Source organism: Nicotiana attenuata, chromosome 7, assembly GCF_001879085.1.
Source record: "Nicotiana attenuata strain UT chromosome 7, NIATTr2, whole genome shotgun sequence".
NCBI lineage: Eukaryota > Viridiplantae > Streptophyta > Magnoliopsida > Solanales > Solanaceae > Nicotiana > Nicotiana attenuata.
Window position 1 is genome coordinate 24,634,565 of NC_031995.1, and position 24,344 is coordinate 24,658,908.

The following is a 24,344-nucleotide window of genomic DNA, read 5'->3' on the forward strand; positions in this document are numbered from 1 at the left end:
TTAAAACTGAGTGAACATGGCTGAGTTTTGAAAACAGCGGAAAATAACATGACTGAGTTCAAGTATAAAGTCAAAACAATGAGGAAATATCAACAAAAATCCCCGAAGGGTTCAAATAATTGGCACGAAGCCCAAATATGGCATTTAGCCCAAATAATAATGATAAAAAATAGATTTAACTTAAATACGCGGAAGAATCATCAATCGGGACGGACCAAGTCACAATCCCCAATAGTGCACGACCCCACGCTCATCATCAAGCGTGTGCCTCACCTCAATATAGCACTACGATAGGCAATCCGGGGTTTCGAACCCTCAGAACATCATTTACAATCATTACTCACCTCGATCCGGTCCAAACTCTAGCCCGCGATGCCTTTGCCCGCACGAATCGACCTCCGGATACTCAAAATCTAGCCACAATCAGAACATAATCATTCAAATATACTAAGGGAACGAAGCCCACTCGAAAATATCCAACTCACATAAAAAATCCCAAAATTGCTCAAACCCGGCCCCCGGGCCCACATATCGGAATCTGACAAAAGTCACATCAATAGAATTCTCGTCCTCACACGAGTCTATACATACCAAGAACATCAAAATCGGACATCAAATGCCCATTCAAATCCTCAAAAGAATTCTCAACTTTTTCTTCCATTCTTCCCCAATTTTCACTCTAATTTCTCAAATTAAATGATGAATTTCAAGACTAAATCATGGAATTAAACCAAATATGGGTGAAGATTACTTACCCCAATAGCTCCACTGAAAATCTCCTCAATTTTCACCTTCTCCCGAGCTCTCCAATGGTTTTTATGATATTGGACTTAAACCCTCGATTTTAAAATATAAACTGTCTGCCCAGATTTTCCTTCATCGCGAACGCGGACATATCCCTCGCGTTCGCGAAGCACACTGCTTCACAGACCAAAATTTCCTTCTACGCGAACGTGAGACCCTCTCGCGAATGCGAAGCTTCCGCTTCCCATACCATCGCGAACGCGACCTCTTAATCGCGAACGCGAAGCACAAAAGGGCTAGGACCCCAGCTGCTCCATTTACTCTACGCGAACGCGGGAACCTCATCGCGTTCGCGAAGCACTCAGGACCTCACCCTACGCGAACGCGGGACCAACATCGCGAATGCGAAGGCCAAATTCTCAGCTTCATCACGCATCCCTACGCGAACGCGGTAGCCTTCTCGCGAACGCGAAGGCCAAAAGTCTGCAACACCAACATTAGAAAATCTGCAACTCTCCACAATAAGATTTGATTCGTTCAACCACCCGAAACTTACTCAAGGCCCCCGGGACCTCAACCAAACATGCCAACATATCCCAAAACCTCATTCAAACTTGTTCCAACCTTCGGAACACTCAAAACAATATCAAAACACCAAATTCACATCGGATTCAAGCCTAAGAATTTCAAGAACTTCCGAATTACGCTTTTGATCAAAAACCCAACCAAACCACGTCCGAATGACCTGAAATTTTGCACACACGTCACAAATGACACAATGGAGCTATTGCAACTTCCGGAATTTTATTCCGACCCCTATATCAAAATCTCACCTATCAACCGGGAAACACAAAAATCTCAATTCCGCCAATTCAAGCCTAAACCTTCCACGGTCTTCCAAAATGCATTCCGGTCACGCTCCTAAGTCCCAAATCACCTAGCGGATCTAACCAAGTCATAAAAATTCCGATCCGAGATCATATACAAATAAGTCAAATCTTGGTCAAACCTTTCAAATTTCAAGCTTCAAACTGAGAACTGTTCTTCCAAATTCATTCCGATTACCCTGAAAACCAAAACCAACAATTTGCATAAGTCTTAATACATCATACGGGGCAAGTCATGCCCGAGAACTGATGAGCATCGGGTCGTTACATCTGATCTTTATTATCTAAAATTGAGGGATTTCTACTTGGAAAAGATTCACGATTTCCCAGCAGCTATTACATTTTATCTTCTCCAACCAAAATTCAATTCGAGGTATGTTTGTGCAGATGACTTTCCTCCTTAATTTTAGATATAAACCCTAAATTACTTGCTTGAAATTCAAAATTTCTGGGAGCGGATTTGCTCCAGTGTTAATTGCTCTGGTAATATTCAATAGTAGGCGTAGGGTAAAATTTATTCAATTAAATGATCTAGCAGGAATATTTTTGAAAGAATTGATCTTTGTTTGGTCAGTGAAATAGGGTAAAATAAAAAAACCAATTTTATGTGCTGGATCACACATTTTTGGACTCTTTTTATGGAAATATATTTTTCATAAAGTTAATGCCCCTAAATTAGTTACATTTTATGGGCTGATCACATATTTTACGGATCTTTTTATGGAAATTTATTTTTCATAAATATAATGCCCCTAAACACACGTATTTTGTTTCTTATTTATACAAAGTAAATAAGATTATGCAAATATATATAGCTGCACCGAGCATATACTTTACTACAAACAATCCTCTTATCAAATTTTCTCTAAGAAGAAATATGACGGCATTTGACTATATCAGCAATATATCGAGTAACAAGATGAATTGGAATTTGAAGGTACGAGTAGTGAGATTGTGGCATGTTCCAGACTGCGACAAACCAGACAACACCGTCTCCCTTGAAATTCAAGACAAAAAGGTGCATTCTTTTTTAGTTGCATTTATTTTTTCAACCAATTTGACTACAATCTCCATCTTCTGCTTTGTACTATGAAATCCATTAGGTTACACATTTTATTTCAGTTTTTATGATCTAGATGGAGATACCTCGAATAATAAAAGATTTAATTTAGTAATGGGATTACATATATAGTTCTTAACCGGCTTTTCCTTATTTGATAATGAGGTATGAATGATGCAAACTCTTAATCTGCAGTTTTGGTAGAAAAGATATTTGGTCAACTTGGAATCTTTTGTAGTTTGTTCTAGAGAATTTTTTTAGTATTTTATGTGCGAGAACTTTTTTGGAGATCTTAGACAATAAAATATCTAAGATTATTTTCATATGAACAGTACTTACCATAAAATATGCAATATGTGTTATTTTGGAAAGGCAAGCATTCACTTATTATGTTTTACCCATTGATGCTCGATTGTTTAATATAATCTATGACAACACTGCACAACTGAGTATTTGTCTGACTCAATATTATTTATGAATTATTTGCTTCTAGGGCGATCGAATTCATGCGACTGTTGGTCTGTCTCTTATACATATGTTCAAACTAAAGATAAAGGAATTGGGTTTGTACTTTATGAAGAACTTTGTGGTTGGACCAAATAATATGAAACTTAAATACACGCGGCATAATTGAAGTTGGCATTTACTCATAAGATGATTGTAGAGGAATCAAATGATCATCTTTTTGGTATGGGTATCTTCGACTTAAGACCGTATGAGTATTTGATAAACAAAATTGATGTTGAAGAAAGTGAACTCTTCGGTAAGTATTCCATTCGCAGTTCTTTTATTTGAACTGCGTTATCAACTTTGTCCTGGCCATTTTTTAAAATTATTATAGATGTTATTGGAGAGGTTGTAAGTTATGGTAAAGTAGAATCACATAACCAAGGTAATAAGACCAGCACTTTCATGAATGTGGAACTTGAAGATCATGAGTAAGATTGTGTATATGAATTTACTTTGTTATATATTTTAACAATATTACTTATCGCTGTCTGATCAAGTTGTTATATAAATTATGCAGGAGGAATAATACCTTGGCAACATTTTGGGGAGAATTCGTAGACCAGATCTTGACACATTTAGAGGGATCACCCCATCAGCCAGTCATAGTTGTTATGCAGCTGATAAAAGCTCATAAATTCAAGGTATTTCTATTGTCTTGATGACATGGAATATTTATTTTATGTTAATTTTTTGGTTCATAAACTAAAGTTACATATAGGCAAATATTCTGTGCGTAATACTTGGCATGCCTCAAAGCTCTGGATTAACCCGGATCTTCCTCAATGCCTCAAAGCTTTGGATTAACCCGGATCTTCCTCAAGTTTTTGATTTTAAGTCTAGGTTAGTTATTTGATAAATTAAGTTTATGTGGATATTAAAAAAAAATAATTTATTGTTAAAACTAATACAACCTTGTGTAAATACAGATTGGCAAGTGTGAATGAAGCTAACTCTTTCAGGATCAGTCAAATACCTTCTCAGCGTAGTTATTCTGTTTCTGATGAGTTGGCTACTGGAATTGTAGAAGTTAAAACTATTACAGGATTGGTCGACTGCATGGAGGTGATTAATTTGTTAAACTCCTTTAGTACTGAACTTATGTTATGTTGTGTATGTATAACACTGTTACATCTAAAAATACTATTTGTTTTCCTAAATGTGCACATATATATTTTTTAAAATCCCTGTTGCATAAGCTTGTGAGCACTACACAATCTGAATATAGGAATATCAAAGATAGAAAGCCAAGAATTACCCATTCAACTCCAGAAGGAAAACATTCCAAAGTGATTAAAAGAATTTAACCTCATACATACCAAGCAGATTAAACAAGACCTGACTTCAAGTATGTGACGACCCAACCCGTCGTCTCAGGAGTTACTGCCCCGTTTCCCCCATTCTTATGCTTTTTCATGTTTCATTATCAGTATTTGGTGTGTTAGAGTTGATTTGGATTGATTTTGGTAGAAAATGAGACACTTAGTCTCTTTAAGGAAGGCTTGTTTTGGAAAAGTCAACCGTGTGTTGACTATTGAGTTAGAGGGTTCGGATGCAATTTCCGGTGATTCGGTTAGCTTCAGGGGATGATTTGTGACTTAGGAGTGTGATCGAAATTTATTTTGGAGGTCCGGTGTAGAATTAGGCTTGAATTGGCGAAGTTAGCATTTTGGCGAATTCCGGTTGGTAGATGAGATTTTGATCCGGGGGTCGGAATGGAATTCCAAGAGTTGCAGTAGCATTGTTAGGTGATTTTTAATGTGTGTGCAAAATTTCAGATGATTCAGGGGTGATTTGGTTGGGTTTTTGATCGAATGCGAGTTTCGGAAGAATTTGAAGAACTTAGGCTTGAAATTGATGAGAATTGAGGATTTTTGTGTTGTAGGATGTGTTTTTAGGATTGGAACAAGTTTGAATAGGGTATTGGACCATGTTTGTGCTTTTGGTTGAGGTCCCGGGGGCCTCGGGGTGAGTTCGGGTGGTTAAACGGAGAGTTTTGGGAGTTTGCATATTGCTGAAGGTTTGCTGCATCTGGTATTCTCGCTTCTGCGGGTCTTGGACCGCAGAAGCGGAGGTGCTTAAACGGAGGGCTCACAACAGAAGCGGTCCCTGTGGTGGTAAGGTAATTCCGCAGAAGCGGACCATTATTCGCATCAGCGGGTCCGCAGAAGCGGATGGGTAGTCGCAGAAGCGGTGTTGGCATTTTAAACGAATATCCGCAGAAGCGGGGATTTGGCCGCATAAGCGGAAGCGGGACCGCAGAAGCGAAAACCGGACTGGTCATAAAGGGTTTTTATTGAATATTTCATCCGCGAGCTTGGTATATTTCCCTCCATTGTTGCGCGACCTTGAGAGCTTTTGGCGAGAATTAAAGGGAGTTTTGACTGGGAATCGATTAGAGGTAAGTCCCTTGGCCTAAATACACGAGATTATGATAGATTTAACATGGGAAAATTGGTTGAAAATTCGATCAAAAGGGGTAAAGCTAGGGCTTGAGTTTTTTTTTATATTTCAAATTGGGATTTGATAGGTCATTTGAGCTCGGATTTGGGAGTTCTTGGTATGTATGGACTCGTGGCGAGACGAGGAATCCGGTAAAGTAAGTTTTGTGATTTTTCGAGAAGTGGGCCCGGGGCTCGGGTTTTGCTAGTTTCGAGATTTTTGCTATTTCTCGATTGTTTTCGATGGGGTATTGTTCCCTTAGCATATTGTGATGTATTCGCTGTGATTTTGGTTAGATACGACGCGCGTGGAGGCCGATTTGAGGGGCAAAGGCGTCGCGAGCCAGAGATTTCGCCGGTTCGAGGTGAGTAATACTTGTAAATGATATCCTGAGGGTTTGAAACCCCGGATTTGCACATCATAGTGCTGTATTGAGGTGACTTGCACGCCGGATATGAGCGTGGGGTAGAGCACAGATTGTGACTTGGTCCGTCCCGATTGTTGATTTTTACCGCGTATTTGACTGAAACTACTTGTTATCATCATAATTTGGGTTGATTGCCATGTTTGGGCTTCGTGCCAACTATGTGAATCCTTCAGGGATTGATATTACTGTTTTCGCATTATTTTGCATACTATTTGATCTCGGTCCAGGGTTTTAATACTGATTTGCAAACTCAGCCAATTTTCTAAGATTTGAAAACTTAAACAACATTTTATTTACGTTTTGAGCTGAGAATTGTTATTTTAATATTGCCCAAGTGGCTTATGTGCATTTCTGGACTGAGCATGGATCGGGTTGCGCGCCGCAGCAGTGTTATAGTGATTTCTGGACATATGGTTGGCTTGGGCTGCACGCCGCAGCGGTACTGTATTGATATTGAGGCCGAGGGCCTGGTTGATGCCACGAGATGGCTTGATTATTGCGCTTGGGNTTGGCGAATTCCGGTCGATAGGTGAGATTTTGATCCGAGGGTCGAAATGGGATTCCGAGAGTTGTTGTAGCTTCGTTAGGTGATTTTGGATATGTGTGCAAAATTTCAGGTGATTCGGAGGTGATTTGGTTGGGTTTTTGATCGAATGCGAGTTTCGGAAGAATTTGAAGAACTTAGGCTTGGATTTGATGTAATTTAATGGTTTTAGTGTTAATCGTGGTGTTTTGATGATTGGAGCAAGTTTAAATAAGGTATTGGATCATGTTTTTGTTTTTGGTCGAGGTCCCGGGGGCCTCGGGGTAAGATCGGATGGTTAAACGGAGAGTTTTGGAATTTTTGCATGTTAAAGGTCAGCTGGTATCTGGTATTTCCGCATCTGCAGAAAAGGGACCGCAAATGCGGTTCCGCAGATGCGAAGAAGGGGTCGCAGGTGCGGACTGGACCAATTGGAGGAATTTCGCAGAAGCGGGCGTATTCCCGCAGATGCGGTGTCCGCAGGAGCGGGAAATGACCGCAGAAGCAGTCCTGAGGAATTTTGGAGAATCCACAGAAGCGGAGGAACTGCCGCATAAGCGGTAACCGCATATGCGGTATCTGGGTCGCAGAAGCGGAAAAAGGCCTGGGCAGAAGGGTTTTTAAATAACATTTCATCCGCGAGCTTGGGATATTTTCCACCATTTTTGAACAACCTTAAGAGCTATTGGACGGGAATTGAAGGTGATTTCGACTGGGATTGATTGGAGGTGAGTTATATGACCTTGAAACACGATTATTATGTGAAATTTACCTAGAAATTCATGGAAATTAAGCCTAAAATTGATGAACTAGGGCTTGAGTTTTTGATATTTCAAATTGGGATTTGATGGGTCATTTGAGCTCGGATTAGAGAGTTCTTGGTATGTATGAACTCGTGGCGAGATAAGGAATCCGCTGATGTTAATTTTCTGATTTGTCGAGAAGTGGGCCTGGGGCTCGGGTTTTGCAAATTTCGTGATTTTTGATGTTTTTCGATTCTTTTCGATTGGGTTATGTTCCCTTAGCCTATTGTGATGTATTCGCTCTGATTTTGGATAGATTCGACGCGCGTGGAGGCCGATTTGATGGGCAAGGGCGTCGCGAGCTAGAGATTTCACCGGTTCGAGGTGAGTAATGATTGTAAATGATATCCTGAGGGTTTGAAACCCCGAATTTGCGCACCATAGTGCTATAATGAGGTGACTTACACGCCGGATAGCGAGCGTGGGGTAGAGCACCGTTGGGGATTGTGACTTGGTCCGTCCCGATTAATGATTTTCACCGCGTATTTGACTGGAACATATTTGTAATTATCATGATTTGGGCTGATTGCCATATTTGGGCTTCGTGCCAATTATTTGAACCCTTCGAGGGTTATTTTCACTACTTCCTCACTGTTTTGACTTATTACTTGAACTCAGTCATATTGTTTCTCCACTATTTTACAACTCAGCCACTTTTACTCAGATTTTAGTCTTAAATGATAATTTAGGCTGAGGACTACTATTTTACTAATGCCCGAGGGGCTTGTGATGATATTCTGACTGAGTGTGGCCGAGGGCCAGATGTGAGGATACACTGAGTGATGTGAGGCCGAGGGCCTGGATGTGAGGATTATATATGGATCGGGCTGCACGCCGCAACAGTATATTATATGGATCGGGCTGCACGCCGCAGCAGTATGTATATATTGGATCGGACTGCACGGCGTAGTGATATAGCGCTTGGGCTGTAGGAGCCCCTCCCGAGTCTGCACCCCCACAGTGAGCGCGGGTACCCATATGGATCGGGCTGCACGCCGCAGCGAGCTATGGATCGGGCTGCACGCCGCAGCGATATGTGGATCGGGCTGCACGCCGCAGCGGCTACTATGTGATACTGTTCTAAGAGTGTTGTTGAGAGTGAGCCCAAGGGGCTGGTACTGTTTTTGAGGGATTGCCCGAGGGGCAGACTTTTATGTGCTTATCTTGCATATTTATTTGCCTGTTACCTGTTATACTGTGGTATTTGTGCCTGAGGGGCGGACTTTTCTGTGCTTATCAGCACTAACTATTTTGAAATCGTTTTTGTAATTATTGAAAAGATCATTTTCAAAAGAGATTTGAACTGAGCCAAGGTATTTCTAAAGATTTCACAGATTACACTATTTTCTCAGAAAATTGTACCCGGCTTTTATATAGCATGTTGGTTGCTTTACGTGATTTCTTGCTGCTCAGTTATTATTTACCTTTATTACTCACTGAGTTGGAGTACTCACTTTACTCCCTGCACCTCGCGTGCAGTTGCAGGTATTTATTCACCCGGTAGCGGGTATTGGCTGCGTGGAGGCAGAGTTGTAGAGGTTTTAGCGAGGTGACTGCCAAACGTTCGCAGCACCACTGTCTTTCTATGTTATTCATTATTCTTGTTCAGTGTATTTCTAGACTGTAAAGTGGAAATTTCATTCTTATAGATGCTCGTGACTTGTGAACCCTAGTCGGGCTGTGTTGGGTTATAATTACGTTAATTAATATTATTAAATCATATTCGAACTGTTATTTAACTAATTAACTGCTTAAAAGTGGTGTTCTGAAATGGTTTGGCTGGCCTTGTCTTCACGAGAGGCGCCATCACGACCGGAACGGGGTTTGGGTCGTGACAAGTTGGTAGCAGAGCCTAGGTTACTAGGTCTCACGAGTCATGAGTAGGTTTAGTAGAGTCTCGGGGATCGCTACGGAGACGTCTTTATTTATCCTCGAGAGGCTGCAGAACCTTTAGGAAAAACTACACCTTCTTGAATTCTTATCGTGCATCCTTGATTCAGCTTGAAAAGAAACTCTTGAAATTCCTTCCACGCGTTCCTAAGCACACATGAGCGCTCAGTATCAGATGTGCCTTGATGGCTTGTGATTCCTCGATCAAGGGGCGAGATGTGATCTCTGTGAGTTTGATGTTGGGCCAGTCTGGAGGACTTGAGGCCGGATCTTGCCTATGGCTTGAGCACCGAGGTGTTGATTGTGTGAGCAAGTGTTTTGAACTTATATGTTCGGTATTGTCCCTATTAGCCGGAATGGCAGTTGGATATCCATGTGATGAGTATGTTAGTACTGCGAGATGTATCTATATGACTTGGTAGTGACAAAGAAGTCTGCTGGATAATAGATGAATTGTTAAGTGTTCGTTTCCTATTGTGATTTGATGTGTAGCCTGAGTATGGGCGCGTGAGAACATTTTCGTGTCTCCTAGTTGGGGAGTGAAGTGCATTACATGTGGCGGTATGAGTTCAGACCCAGGAAGACTAAATGACTGTGTAATGTGTATGACGGTGGAAGGTATGCTGAAATACTAAATTGAGGCGAAGCAGGTGGGTTATCTCCTGCGGAGTGTTCTTAAGTGGTATGGTCCTTATGTGTATGTTAGAAGATCTCATTTGTAATTGAAGGGTACGTGTTGAAATTTGAAAATTCGGGTCGCTTAAGAGAGTGGACTCAACTGATGTGGGGATGAATGCGAGATCTGCAGAGGATTACAGTACTAGATGATCTGTGTTTTCACAAACTTGTAAATGATTTGAGTTTAATCTCACCGTGGTATTGTGGCATCATTAGAGTAAAAGTGTTATGAGTTGTTGAGTGTGTCTTGATATATGGTTTCGAGCCAAGTTGGGGAGTTTGCTAGTGATTAGATAATTGTACGGTCATGAGCTATGTTGGTTCCGGTTCGAGGCATGCTGGCGAATCAGCTCTGGTTGCGGAAATTGAGCCGAGGATGGCACGAGTGAAGCAAAATTTTGACAAAGGTTACATGGTGCCTCGTAGATGTGTAAGAATCAAGGGTTGTCTTAAGCAGCTGTTGGTAAGAATGCTCGGTGCATGGTGCAGGAAGATGTTTGTTTGTATTGGAATGGGGTCATATCCTGCGGTGTCAGAGTGCTAATAAGGCACGAGTGGTTCTGTTCGTTAGGTCAGGTAATTTGCAGTTTGAATAAGAGTGAATGACTTTCGAGAATGGTTCTAATGTGTTCAAGATTATACAGGGAACCATCGGGTATCTTAAGGTTGTGCATGTGGTCAGAGATTGTGTTTTCATTGGAGAAGGTCAAGACTTGTGGTATTTTTATGTTAATTATGGGATTCTATGTATCAGTATCTGGGAAGTAAAGTTAACGAATTTAGATTCGCAGGAAGTTCTTCAGAGTAAAGTATTCTGGAGTGTGGTATTTCTGGGAACATTTGAGAGAGTATTCAGTGGCCTATGGGTCTTAGAAAGTGTGGTCTTGTGCTTGAGTCTCGTGTGGTAAGCCCGGGTTGAGGCATTGTGGTGCCACAACAAGAGGGAATATCAAGTTGATGATGAATCAGAAGGGAAATTAGATAGATGGAATAGCTTGATAGTAGACCGAATTGGTATGGTATGGATATGATTAATTCCTGGTATGTGTTCGAAGTAATGAGCCCTTGCAAGTATTTTTCAGCAATGCTCTTGGAGTTTGGTGGCTTGCTTAGCTTGGTCGAGTTAGAAGGATTCAGTCCTGGCAGGTTTGATTTGTGAAAAGGGAAATCGGAGAGTTCTTGATGGTTTCTACCGCGGTTTGGAGATGTATATTTTCTATGGGCATGAGAGACATGGAATGTGCAATGATTTTTCTTCTAGATTGGATCAATGGAAGTTCTTGACTAGTTGAGTGAGTAGATTTCTGTGGCTCGGAAGGGAGATAAAAGTTTTCATGTTATCCTTGGATGGTATGGTATATGCGGCATGTGGTAGAGGACCGAGACTGGCGTGTGCTAGATTACAGTTCAGTTCTGAAAGGAAGTTCATAAAACTCCTAGGCAACGGGTAGCCTCAGATAATCAAGGAAATGATACTGCTAATTGGAAGTGATTTGACGAGAGTATACGTCTCAGGAAAAGGTAATGTGATTAAAGTGATGATACTTCGGTAGTATTGCGGCGCTTCCTTGTTAGATCGACTGCTGATATCTGAGTTTGTTTGATGGCACAGGGGAATTTTAGAATATCATTCGTGGAATGATTAGGTACTTGAGGTGTGATATGTATTCATACGGCAGAATTTGGGATCAGGTATGGTGATTCGTGTGCTATATGGAGTTGGAGACCGGGAGTTCTCGTGTTCAGGCTATGCAGTGGTTGTGGATCGTGTGTATCGGCACCGTTTAGCGGTTATTGGGATTTGGAGGCCCGAGTGGATCTTTCCTTGCTTGGTATGTTAGATTTTGGATATGATGCTGGGGTGTAGACTGGCTGTCTCAGTGATGGGTTATTCTAGACTATTGTGCTATGGGCTATGCCGGAAAGCGCCACGGATGGAGTGGCAAGGTGCGTCAGATATATGTTCTAGCAGAGTGGTTTATATTCCAAAGACCCAGCGGACGACTGGGAAGGATTGCTTTTCTTAATTGGGCCTTCGTGATGGATGTCAGTGCAAAGGTTTCTACCATTGATTCAGTTCCGGTGTTGAGGGACTTTTCGGATGCGTTTCTTGTGGCTGGGTATGTCGCCGGGTGAGGTTGTTGATTTCGGTATTGATTCGGTGCCGGGCACCATATCGTACGGCTCTGGCAGGAGTTATAGTAGTGGAAGGAGCATCTTCAGGCTTCCCTGGTAATGAGTTCGTTGGCAGGCCGATGTGGCTACGTATTTAGCTTGAGCTGGCTTGGTTGGCCCCGAATTGTATTATTGAGGGATATGTTGATTCGATCGTTATTGAACTTGTTAGTGATCTGGGGAGATCTATGAGTTGCTTTTCGGTGCTGTGAGACGTTATAATTTGTTGGTTATGGGCACATGGGTGCGGTTCTATTGGGGATTCATAGTGAAAGTCGAGCGGGAAGAGTAATTGGGTGTTGCTCGGTAAATGGAGTATTGGTTATGACCTATCGGGTTGCGTGTCGTATGTTATTTGTTTCACCATGGGTGTGATGAATTGCTTTGGTTTCAGACATCAAATGGTGCGTGGCTGTCGATTTTAGGCATAGTGACTTGAGGTGTTTCATTTGTAACAGTGTTTGGATAGGATCGCGCATTGTAGCGAGGCCACGTGGAGATATGACCTTTCGGGGTAGATTCAGGTGTTCTATTTCTATGATGTGAGGCGGAGTCTCAGCCTTGTGTTGTAATGGTACTGGTGAGCTTGAGGTACAGCTTTTTCGTTTGAGTCATATTTCATGGTTTGAGTATGTTCAGACCGTTTCTTATTGGTGCACGTATTATGCAAGTTGTGGCTTAGGCCTGTATTGAGGTGTCATATTACCAGAGTGGTGTGTTGGATTCGAGGTGATCGTTGGGGTTATTAATGAATACGAACGGATTTGATTTCAACTTGTTGGGAGGATAATATCGAGGTTCGGCTCAGAACCTGTTGATGTATTAGTCAAAAGGGGAAGTGGCTTCGTGAATGGCTGATCTGAGGAATGGTTACAGTTTATTGCGTGTTTCATTTATCGTTGGCAGCATATGAAAGTGTTGGAATAAGACCTCAGTTGATAAGAGGTTTCCTACCAGTATTCGGGTGTTGTGGGCAACTGCTATGGATAGAAGTTATCGTTTCGAGTATTTTGTTATGTAGTATATCATATGATTGCACCTGAGGTTGCAGGTATGGGTTATTATAGCTGGTTCGGGCTTATTCTGAGTATAGATGTGAGGTTTTGATCTTGTGTGTGATTTCGGAAAGTGCAACGTGGTTCTATGGTTTATGGACTAGATGGATTGTGAAATTTCAGTTATGTTGTGTTATCGGACCTACACGAGATAGGGTGACGTGGGATCACCCCCGGGTATATGCTTGGTAAGGTTATTCAGCTATTGGTTGGCCTCTAGGACAACTTTGGGTATGCTCGAGGACGAGCGTTTGTTTAAGTTGGGGACGATGTGACGACCCGACCCGTCGTCTCAGGAGTTACCGCCCCGTTTCCTCAATTCTTATGCTTCTTCATGTTTCATTATCAGTATTTGGTGTGTTAGAGTTGATTTGGATTGGTTTTGGTAGAAAATGAGGCACTTAGTCTCTTTAAGGAAGGCTTGTTTTGGAAAAGTCAACCGAATGTTGACTATTGAGTTAGAGGGTTCGGATGCGATTTCTGGTGATTCGGTTAGCTTCGGGGGGATGATTTGTGACTTAGGAGTGTGATCGGAATTTATTTTGGAGGTCCGGTGTAGAATTAGGCTTGAACTGGCAAAGTTAGTATTTTGGCGAATTCCGGTTGATAGGTGAGATTTTGATCCGAGGGTCGAAATGGGATTCCGAGAGTTGCTGTAGCTTCGTTAGGTGATTTTGGATATGTGTGCAAAATTTCAGGTGATTCGGAGGTGATTTGGTTGGGTTTTTGATCGAATGCGAGTTTCGGAAGAATTTGAAGAACTTAGGCTTGGATTTGATGTAATTTGATGGCTTTAGTGTTAATCGTGGTGTTTTGATGATTGGAGCAAGTTTGAATAAGGTATTGGATCATGTTTGTGTTTTTGGTCGAGGTCCCGGGGGCCTCGGGGTAAGATCGGATGGTTAAACAGAGTTTTGGAATTTTTGCATGTTAAAGGTCAGCTGGTATCTGGTATTTCTGCATCTACGGAAAAGGGACCGCAGATGCGGTTCTGCAGATGCTAAGAAGGGGTCACAGGTGCGGACTGGACCAATTGGAGGAATTTCGCAGAAGCGGGCGTATTCCCGTAGATGCGGTGTCCGCAGGAGCGGGAAATGACCACAGAAGCGGTCCTGAGGAATTTTGAAGAATCCGCAGAAGCGGAGGAACTGCCGCATAAGCGGTAACCGCATATGCGGTATCTGGATTGCAGAAGCGGAAAAAGGCCTGGGCAGAAGGTTTTTTAAATAACATTTCATCCGCGAGCTTGGGATATTTTCCACCATTTTTGAATAACCTTAAGAGCTATTGGACGGGAATCGAAGGTGATTTCGACTGGGATTGATTGGAGGTGAGTTATATGACCTTGAAACACGATTATTATGTGAAATTTACCTAGAAATTCATGGAAATTAAGCCTAAAATTGATGAACTAGGGCTTGAGTTTTTGATATTTCAAATTGGGATTTGATGGGTCATTTGAGCTCGGATTTGAGAGTTCTTGGTATGTATGAACTCGTGGCGAGATAAGGAATCCTGTGATGTTAATTTTCTGATTTGTCGAGAAGTGGGCCCGGGGCTCGGGTTTTTCAAATTTCGTGATATTCGATATTTTTCGATTCTTTTCGATTGGGTTATGTTCCCTTAGCCTATTGTGATGTATTCGCTCTGATTTTGGATAGATTCGACGTGTGTGGAGGCCGATTTGATGGGCAAGGGCGTCGCGAGCTAGAGATTTCACCGGTTCGAGGTGAGTAATGATTGTAAATGATATCCTGAGGGTTTGAAAGCCCGGATTTGCGCACCATAGTGCTATATTGAGGTGACTTACACGCCGGATAGCGAGCGTGGGGTAGAGCACCGTTGGGGATTGTGACTTGGTTCGTTCCGATTAATGATTTTTACCGCGTATTTGACTGGAACATATTTGTTATTATCATGATTTGGGCTGATTGCCATATTTGGGCTTCGTGCCAATTATTTGAACCCTTCGAGGATTATTTTCACTGCTTCCTCAGTGTTTTGACTTATTACTTGAACTCAGTCATATTGTTTCTCCACTATTTTACAACTCAGCCACTTTTACTCAGATTTGAGTCTTATATGATGTTTTAAATGATAATTTGGGCTGAGGACTACTGTTTTACTAATGCCCGAGGGGCTTGTGATGATATTCTGACTGAGTGTGGCCGAGGGCCAGATGTGAGGATACACTGAGTGATGTGAGGCCGAGGGCCTGGATGTGAGGATTATATATGGATCGGGCTGCACGCCGCAGCAGTATGTATATATTGGATCGGACTGCACGCCGCAGCGATATAGCGCTTGGGCTGTAGGAGCCCCTCCGGAGTCTGCACCCCCACAGTGAGCGCGGGTACCCAGCTGCACGCTGCAGCGAGCTATGGATCGGGTTGCACGCCGCAGCGATATGTGGATCGGGCTGCACGCCGCAGCGACTACTATGTGATACTGTTCTGAGAGTGTTGTTGAGAGTGAGCCCAAGGGGCTGGTATTGTTTTTGAGGGATTGCTCGAGGGGCGGACTTTTATGTGCTCATCTTGCATATTTATTTGCCTATTACCTGTTATACTGTGGTATTTGTGCCTGAGGGGCAGACTTTTCTGTGCTTATCAGAACTAACTGTTTTGAAATCGTTTTCGTAATTATTGAAAAGATCATTTTCAAAAGAGATTTGAACTGAGCCAAGGTATTTCTAAAGATTTCACAGATTACACTGTTTTCTCAGAAAATTGTACCCGGCTTCTATATAGCATGTTGGTTGCTTTACGTGATTTCTTGCTGCTCAGTTATTATTTACCTTTATTACTCACTGAGTTGGAGTACTCACTTTACTCCCTGCACCTCGCGTGCAGTTGCAGGTATTTAATCACCCGGTAGCGGGTATTGGCTGCGTGGAGGTAGAGTTGTAGAGGTTTTAGCGAGGTGACTGCCAACGTTCGCAGTACCACTGTCTTTCTATGTTATTCATTATTCTTGTTCAGTGTATTTCTAGACTGTAAAGTGGAAATTTCATTCTTATAGATGCTCGTGACTTGTGACACCCTGGTCGGGCTGTGTTGGGTTGTAATTACGTTAATTAATATTATTAAATCATATTCGAGCTGTTATTTAACTGATTAACTGCTTAAAAGTGGTGTTCTGAAATGGTCTGGCTGGCCTTGTCTTCACGAGAGGCGCCATCACGACCGGAGCGGGGTTTGGGTCGTGACAAAGTATATCTTGCAGTTTAGTCATATGGTCTAGGGCTGTTCATTCAGATCGGATATCCGAAATTCGAACCACTCTATTCAATTTCAGATTTTGTATTTTGGATTGGATCTAATTTCGGATTGTGTTTATTAAAATTTCGGATTTTGGATCGAGTTCTGATTGGTATATTTTAATCCGATTCGATCCGAAATTCGAAATTATTATGGCATGTATAAATACTACACTTTAATTTCGGATAGTCAGTACTTCCTTTACATCTTCCTCCAAGCTATTACCTTTACAATTGTTGGCTTTAGCTATAGTGGAACCATAGTACTCTCATAATTGCATAAACATGAATTTTTCTTAATGTATTGCCTCTTTTACAAAGAAATATACATATTAATTTGCAACTTTGAGGCATAATAATACGATCCGAAATTCGATCCGATCCAAGCTTTAAAATTCAATCCGATCCGACCCGATATAATTCGGATTCGGATTGCATTTTCTAGAATCCGAAATTTGAAATCCGAATCCGAAATGTGCTAAATCCGATCCGATTCGTGCACAACCCTAATATGGGCCAGACAAACAAGATTATATGAATGAGATCACAACATAACTGGAAGTAGGAAAATCTCAATGCACTTTTTTAAGATCTCCTCTGCCAAGCTTATTCCCCTTCTACAAATTCTCCCAAACTTATAAGCAAACACAGAAACATTATAGAACAAAACGAGCAGCAAAAATCTAGAGGCGGGGATAATTCAGCACCCTATATTAACTATCAGAAAAATATGAGTGCATATTAAAAACTGAGAAAATGTGAAGGAATATAGACAGACCTGTCTGGCCATAAGCAAAACATGTTGCTTTTGTGCGCTGAAAGATGGTTGGAATAATTGGTTGCACAGTAGCTCGATAAACCTGTAAAATATTACTTAAGGCACAACCATGATAGGAAACTGGAAACCAACACATTAAGCTGGAAATGCTTTACATATGAAAGAACAGAAGTATGAGATAGTAGAGGAAAGCGATGATAAAATACCACTCCTTGAAAAGTAAAAATAAAGGTAGTTCAAATAATTTTTGACATAATCTTTGAAAAAACACATAAATCAGTTGTCTTTGTGATTAGTATTTTCATTTGTTAGATGAAATAATACCACATCATTTGTAACATGTTCATCTAGGACGACATTAAAATAGAACTCATGCTTCTCCACATCTAGGACAATCAAATTTGCTAGATACATTGCTACAACTTTGCTTCTTTTTAGGAAGAACACATTTGGATTGTTGCAACTGCTACTTGAAAAAGAATTGTCATATTTGCGGTGCAAGAGACTCGAAGAAGGTTGATAAAATTGGGCGTAAATTTCACTGCAAGAAATGCGACCGATAAGCTTCTCTATTTACTTAAAAAAATTAAACAAAACTAAATTTTCAATTTATTATTCTAAACGTGTCTTTCAGGTACAAGCTTCAAGTGCAAGTAATGGATCGCACTGGTTTTACATCTTTGTTGCTTTGGGATCGTGAAGCAACAAACCTCATTGGCAAGTCTGCTAATGAGTTAAATGAAAGTTCAATTGAGGTATGTTTTTTTTTATTTAATTGTTAGTATATTTTTCAATAAACGTAAAAGGGTAAATATGGTATATTTGCAAAATTATAGTAAAAATTCTAGACATCAAAACACCCTTAAATTTATTAGAACTGACCATTTGTTATATCACTCAAAAGAAAGAGCTCTATTTTTTTTTTTGATTCCATTCCTACCAGAATGAAAAGCAGGCTAACGATTTAAGGGATGGTTTAGTAGTTGTACTTTTTATTTTTAGTTTTTGTGTTTTAGAACTTCTAACACTAATCCGGTCTTAGATTTTTGGTGCTGTTGATGAGTGTTCTTATCCAGTGGAGTTGTATGATATTCTTGACAAAAAAATCCTGTTTAAAGTGACTGTTAAGAGCTTCAACATTAAGGTGCATGCAGAAGTTTATAATGTTGTTAAGATCAACGAGGACGATAACCTTATACAACAATATAGTCAATCTCCACAAGATGATACATTCACTGTATGTGATCGTTACTCAAATACTTCATAATACACCAATTTTCCTTTTGAATTTATATATGGGATTATCAAGTTTAAATTAATTATGTTATTATTTTTTTAATAGGACCCTGATTTTGAGTGTGAACAACACACCGAAAAGGACACAACTTTCAAGGTAACTAATTCAGACATTGCCTGTATAGCTTCTTATATACAATATGGTTTTAATAATTTATTTTTCCTTTGTAGGATTCAATGGCTGATAATGAGATGACTTCTCCTGCAAAGACCCCTGCCAAAAGAAGTAGAGAAGAGGATGGGTCATCCGTAGTAGATGTTGGTGATGATCTTGCACAATTTTCAAGTAACAAGGTTAAAATAGTGATCAAACAGGAGAAAAATCCATAAATTGAAACATTTACTCCCTTTTACCTAATCAAATTATTCGTCCAATTGCATTAGCAAGTACTTTGCTACAATTTGAAGTAGTTTTGTTTGTATTTTAATTTGGCTTCTACCATTTAGGATCATGATTTAGTATTTGAAATTAGTTGACTCTATGTGATATGAACTTTATTTATGTTAGAAGTGCAACTGCATATTTTTGAAATATTGCATTAATATCGTATGACCATTTCATTCTTAATTACTACAAATTCCTATGATAATATCAATGCCAATGCCGTTTCATATCTATGAAGATATATACCAAAAAGTTATAGGAAGCCAATTCCACCTATACCCAATTATAAATGTAGTACAATATATTTTATGTTATATTCTCCAAATAAGTACTTTTCTTTTCTACATTTAAACATATATAAAAATCACACAAATTTATCAAAATAATTAAAAGCTGAATTAGTTATAAACCTTCTTCACGCTCTCTCCGTTATAAAAATTCCCAATTCTTCTTCGCGCGCTCTCTCTCTCTCTACTTAAAAAATTCTCAATTCTCAGCAGAAATTCATTTTAGAGGCTACTTGGACATGGAAGATTAGAAGAAACTCACAAGAATAAACAGAATATGCATACGAAACCAGAAGCGGACTAAACATTTCTCGGAATGCAATGGTAAAAACTTATATTTCCACGCTTAGCTTTGATGTATTTAACCTTTTCCGTGTTATGAATTAATCGATGTCAGATATAAACCCTAAATTAGTTGCTTCAAATTCAAAACTTCTTTTTCCTCCAAACCTCTTATAACACGAAATATTCTACTAGAAATAAAGAAAAAATCTTTTCAGGTACAGAGAATTGACATATTATTAGTAATAAATTCTCACTTTGGTGTATTGCCTTCTACAATATAAAAATTATGAATTCAGAAAAAGATGGTTTAAGTGTTCTATGATCCAATTTCTTTGTTAGCGGCTTATTTCGATCGAGAAATTTTTTCGGTCCAGCAAAGTATAAAATGATCATGAAACTTTATATCTTTTGATAGACTCTATGTTTAATTATTTCATATTATTTCTGTAACTCATTTTCAAAATTTCACGTGTTCTACAGAGAATGTTGATCTCACAAATCGCAGAGGGAATGCTAACGAAAAAGAAAACAGATTTCCTCCTTTGTGTGATATAACAAATGGTCAGTTCCTATAAATCTAAGGGTGTTAATTTTTACTAAATATTTTCATATATATCAAGCTTATCTTAATTGAAAATATTCATGAACAGTTCCCAGTCGAGACGCAAGAGGTGCTTTCTAAAAGATAATGTCAATGAAATGAGGAAACAAAGGAATGTGATGAGAACAAATATGTAATTAACACAAATATATGTCATGGCACATCTGAAAAGAATTCAGGTGAATCTCGATTGAGTACAATTAGAATGGCTGGAATGTATGCTTTAGATGGCGATAAAAGAAATAGACATGTTGTTGTGCCAACTCCATCATATCAGAATTGTACACCACCAGTTGGCATCCCTATAAAAAGTTGTGGACAGGTTTTTTCCACCAAACCTTTTCAAGATAATCCAAAGTCCCTTCCACTACGAGATTTGAGAAATGATTAGTCTTCTATGATCTATTTCTTAACTTATATGTAATAGTTATCTATATTTATCTAGAATGTTTAAATATTTGAATTTTTATTTTGCGAATGGCAGCGTTTGAAAGTTGTTTGTCTTCAAATAAAAAGTAGAACAAAGGAAAAAACATATTAGTGAATGAGAATACAGATAAATCTGAATTGAGTACAATTAGAATATTTGGGATGCATACTGCAGATGGTGAAAAAATAAATGGACATATTGTGTCAACTCCATCATATCAAAATTGCACACTATCAATTATCTACTCCATAATGAGCTGCAGACAGATTTTGAAATCCAAGCCTCTTGCATATAATCCAAAGTCTCTTCCACAAGCAAATTTGAATAATGGTTAGTCTTTTCTGGTGTCCTAATTATTAATTTGTATGTAATGGTTATCTATATTTATATAGAAGCTTTAAATATTTAAAAATTTAACTTTATGATTGGCAGCATTTGAAAGTTGTTTGTCTTCAAATACAAAGCAGAACAAAGGGAAAGGCATATTGGTGAATGAGAATATGGATAACTCTAGATTTAGTATAAATAGAATGGCTGGAATGCATGCCCCAAATGGAGATAAAACAAATGGACATTGTGTTGCGCCAACTCCATCATATCAGAATTGCACGCCACCAGTTAAAATCTCCATCATTAGTTGTCGACAGGTTTCTTCGTCAAAATCTTTTGCATATGATCCAAAGTCCCTTCCACTCCGAGATTGAACAATGGTAAGTCTTTGTTTCATGTCTATGTAATAGTTATCTACATTTATTTGGAATTTTTGAACTTTAATGTAATTTGAAAATTTTATTTTGGTAATGGCAGAGTTTAAAAGTTGTTTGTCTTCCAATACAAAGCAAAAGACGGGGAAAGGGATATTGGTGAACGACCATACTGATTCAAGTCGTGTCAATATGCAAACTGAAATTTTAAGTTCCGGTAATATTACTCCACAAAATCATTCAAGTTGTTTTGGTGAGTTGCTCAACTATCTCCAGATAAGAAATCATAACTAAATTAAAGAAACGTTAGGATATTATTAAATTGTTTCCTACTACTTTGAGTTATTAATTACTCCTTTTATAATAAACAAAGTCATTATATGTATTCAAAGTGAAGTTAAAGTCCCTGATATAAATGGTGCTCTAGGTGATGAAGGTAAAATTTGAATTTCTCATATCGCTATAGACTCATTACAGAATTGTACTATTGTTGTAAAATTTCTATAGTGACATCCATATAGACACACGTTCATGAAAGTAAATTATATATTTATTTCATGCATAACAGGTCAACAAAACCTAGAAGGTGAAGATGATGATGATGCAAATGAGTGTGAAGGTACGTGAACAATAACTCAATTAATGATAAATCATGTCCAATATATATATATATATATATATATATATATATATATATATATATATATATATATAGTTAAATAGTGTTGTAGTTCAATTTTGTCACTTATTCAAGTTTACTATTGATCGCGGCCTACTCCGCACTACTAATTAAGTAGCGAAAGAGGGTCGGAGCAGCTTTTACCTGATTTAGGGTCGGGATCGATATCCACAGAGAGCTAGAAGTTTGAATCGAGTATCTATCTAGTGTAGAGTTGCGTATGTGTTCCAAATTACACTTCTAAACATTTTTGGGGGTTTTATTTTACTTCTACTATTTATCAAACTACAAATGGTAAATGCAACTAAATTAAGCTAAGAATTATAATGCTGCGGGTTGTTCAAATGGTTTAAAAGACACTAGGGTATTGACTTCCGCCTAGGTGGTCAATTGACGAATGCTTGAGTCTAGGGCACGTTTGACATATTTGGGGAGTATGATACAACCGTTGCACGACTTTACCCACTCTACACCTCTCGGTGGTTTGAGTGATTTTTCCCGAATTGACTTTCTCAAGACCAATTGGGTATGCAAATTTGCACAAACAACTAGGGTTCAAGTCGGGTATCACTCTCTCAAGGTTTAACCCTTTAATTGGGGTAATCAATCTCTTGAGTACGCCCCAATTCCTTGTTGGACCAAATTTCGGAGACTTAGGCTCTCTTTCTCAAGAAAAGCTTAAGTCAACTCAACACAAACTATTGTTTGCAACCACTAATTCAACAATTAACCATGAAATTGGCCCAAATAACAAACACCCTGTCACGGCCCAAACCCCGCTCCGGTCGTGATGGCGCCTCTCGTGAAGACAAGGCCAGCCAGACCATTTCAGAACACCACTTTTAAGCAGCCAAACAGTTCAATAACAGCTCAAATATGATTTGATGATATTAATTAGCTGAAGTACAACCCAATACGGCCCTAATCGGGGTGTCACAAGTCACGAGCATCTATTAGAGTGTGAATATAGTTCTACAAGGCCTAAAAATAAATACTCGAAACAGGAATAATGAACAAAAGGGAGAGAAGCGGCGCTGCGAACGCTGGCAGTTACCTTGCCAAACTCCTATAGCTCTACCTTCAATCAGCCAAAACCCGCTACCGGGTGAATAAATACCTGCATCTGCACACGAGGTGCAGGGAGTAAAGTGAGTACTCCAACTCAATGAGTAATAAAGGTAAATAACAACTGAGTAATAAGAAATCACGTAAGCAACCAACATGCTGTATAGAAGCAGAGTACAATCCTTTGAGAAAGCAGTGAACTGTAAAAAATCTTTAGAAAAACCTCTTGGCTCAGTTTAAACCTCTTTTGAAAATAGTCTTTTCAACAGTTGCGAAATAATTTCAAAGCAATTAGTGCCGATATGCACAGAAATCCGCCCCTCGGGCACAAATACCACAGTAAAAAAGCCAAGTAAGTATGCAAAATGAGCACATAAAAACTCGCCCCTCGGGCAATATCTCAAAAATAGTACCAGCCCATCGGGCTCACTCTCAGAACACTCTCAGAACAGTATCATATAGTAACCGCTGCGGCGTGCAGACCGATCCACATCTTGCTGCGGCGTGCAGCCCGATCCATTTATCGTCGACGGCGCTTACTGGGGGTGTGCAGACTCCGGGAGGGGCCCCTTACGGCCCAAGCGCAATATCAAGCCACCTCGTGGCATATAAAATAAGGCCTGAAAGCCTTCTCACATCGCTCAAAAGGCCTGAAAGCCTCCTCACATCGCTCAAAAGGCCTGAAAGCCTCCTCACATCACTCACAAGGCCTGAAAGCCTCCTCACATTACTCACAAGGCCTGAAAGCCTCCTCACATCACTCACAAGGCTTGAAAGCCTCCTCACGTCACTCAAGCCACCTCGTGGCATATAAAGTATCTCAGGCCCTCGGCCTCATATCACTCAGCATATCTCACATATGGCCCTCGGCCTCACTCAGTCCGAAAATCATCACAAGCCCCTCGGGCATTTGTAAAGCAGTAGTTCTCAGCCCAAAATATCATTTAGAAATATCATTTAAGTTTCAAATCTGAGTAAAAATTGGATGAGTTTGTAAAACAGGAGATACCAATAGGACTGAGTTCAAATAAAACGTCAAAACAGTAAGGAAACAGTGATAAAATCCCCGAAGGGTTCAAATAATTGGCACGAAGCCCAAATATGGCAATCAACCCAAATCATGATAATAACAAATAAGTTTCAGTCAAAATACGCGGTAAAATCATCAATCGGGACGGACCAAGTCACAATCCCCAACGGTGCTCTACCCCATGCTCGCTATCCGGCGTGCAAGTCACCTCAATATAGCACTACGGTGTGCAATCCGGGGTTTCAAACCCTCAGGATATCATTTACAATCATTACTCACCTCAAGTCGGCCAAAATCCTAGCTCGCTATGCCCTTACCTCTTCAATCGTCCTCCTCGCGCATCGAATCTGATCA

At 39.8% G+C, this 24,344-nt stretch overlaps 1 protein-coding gene across 1 annotated transcript in view; it reads left to right on the forward strand.

Annotated features, from left to right (window-relative positions):
- LOC109229910 overlaps window positions 2,509-24,344 on the forward strand; it is a 34,426-nt gene continuing 12,590 nt past the window's right edge. The window contains exons 1-11 of the mRNA XM_019395456.1: window positions 2,509-2,649; window positions 3,185-3,254; window positions 3,533-3,629; window positions 3,719-3,842; window positions 3,920-4,041; window positions 4,128-4,263; window positions 5,265-5,320; window positions 17,863-17,983; window positions 18,271-18,465; window positions 18,571-18,621; window positions 18,696-18,818. Of these exons, the coding sequence (XP_019251001.1) occupies window positions 2,509-2,649; window positions 3,185-3,254; window positions 3,533-3,629; window positions 3,719-3,842; window positions 3,920-4,041; window positions 4,128-4,263; window positions 5,265-5,320; window positions 17,863-17,983; window positions 18,271-18,465; window positions 18,571-18,621; window positions 18,696-18,818 (1,236 nt within the window). The remainder of the gene's footprint in view (window positions 2,650-3,184; window positions 3,255-3,532; window positions 3,630-3,718; window positions 3,843-3,919; window positions 4,042-4,127; window positions 4,264-5,264; window positions 5,321-17,862; window positions 17,984-18,270; window positions 18,466-18,570; window positions 18,622-18,695; window positions 18,819-24,344) is intronic.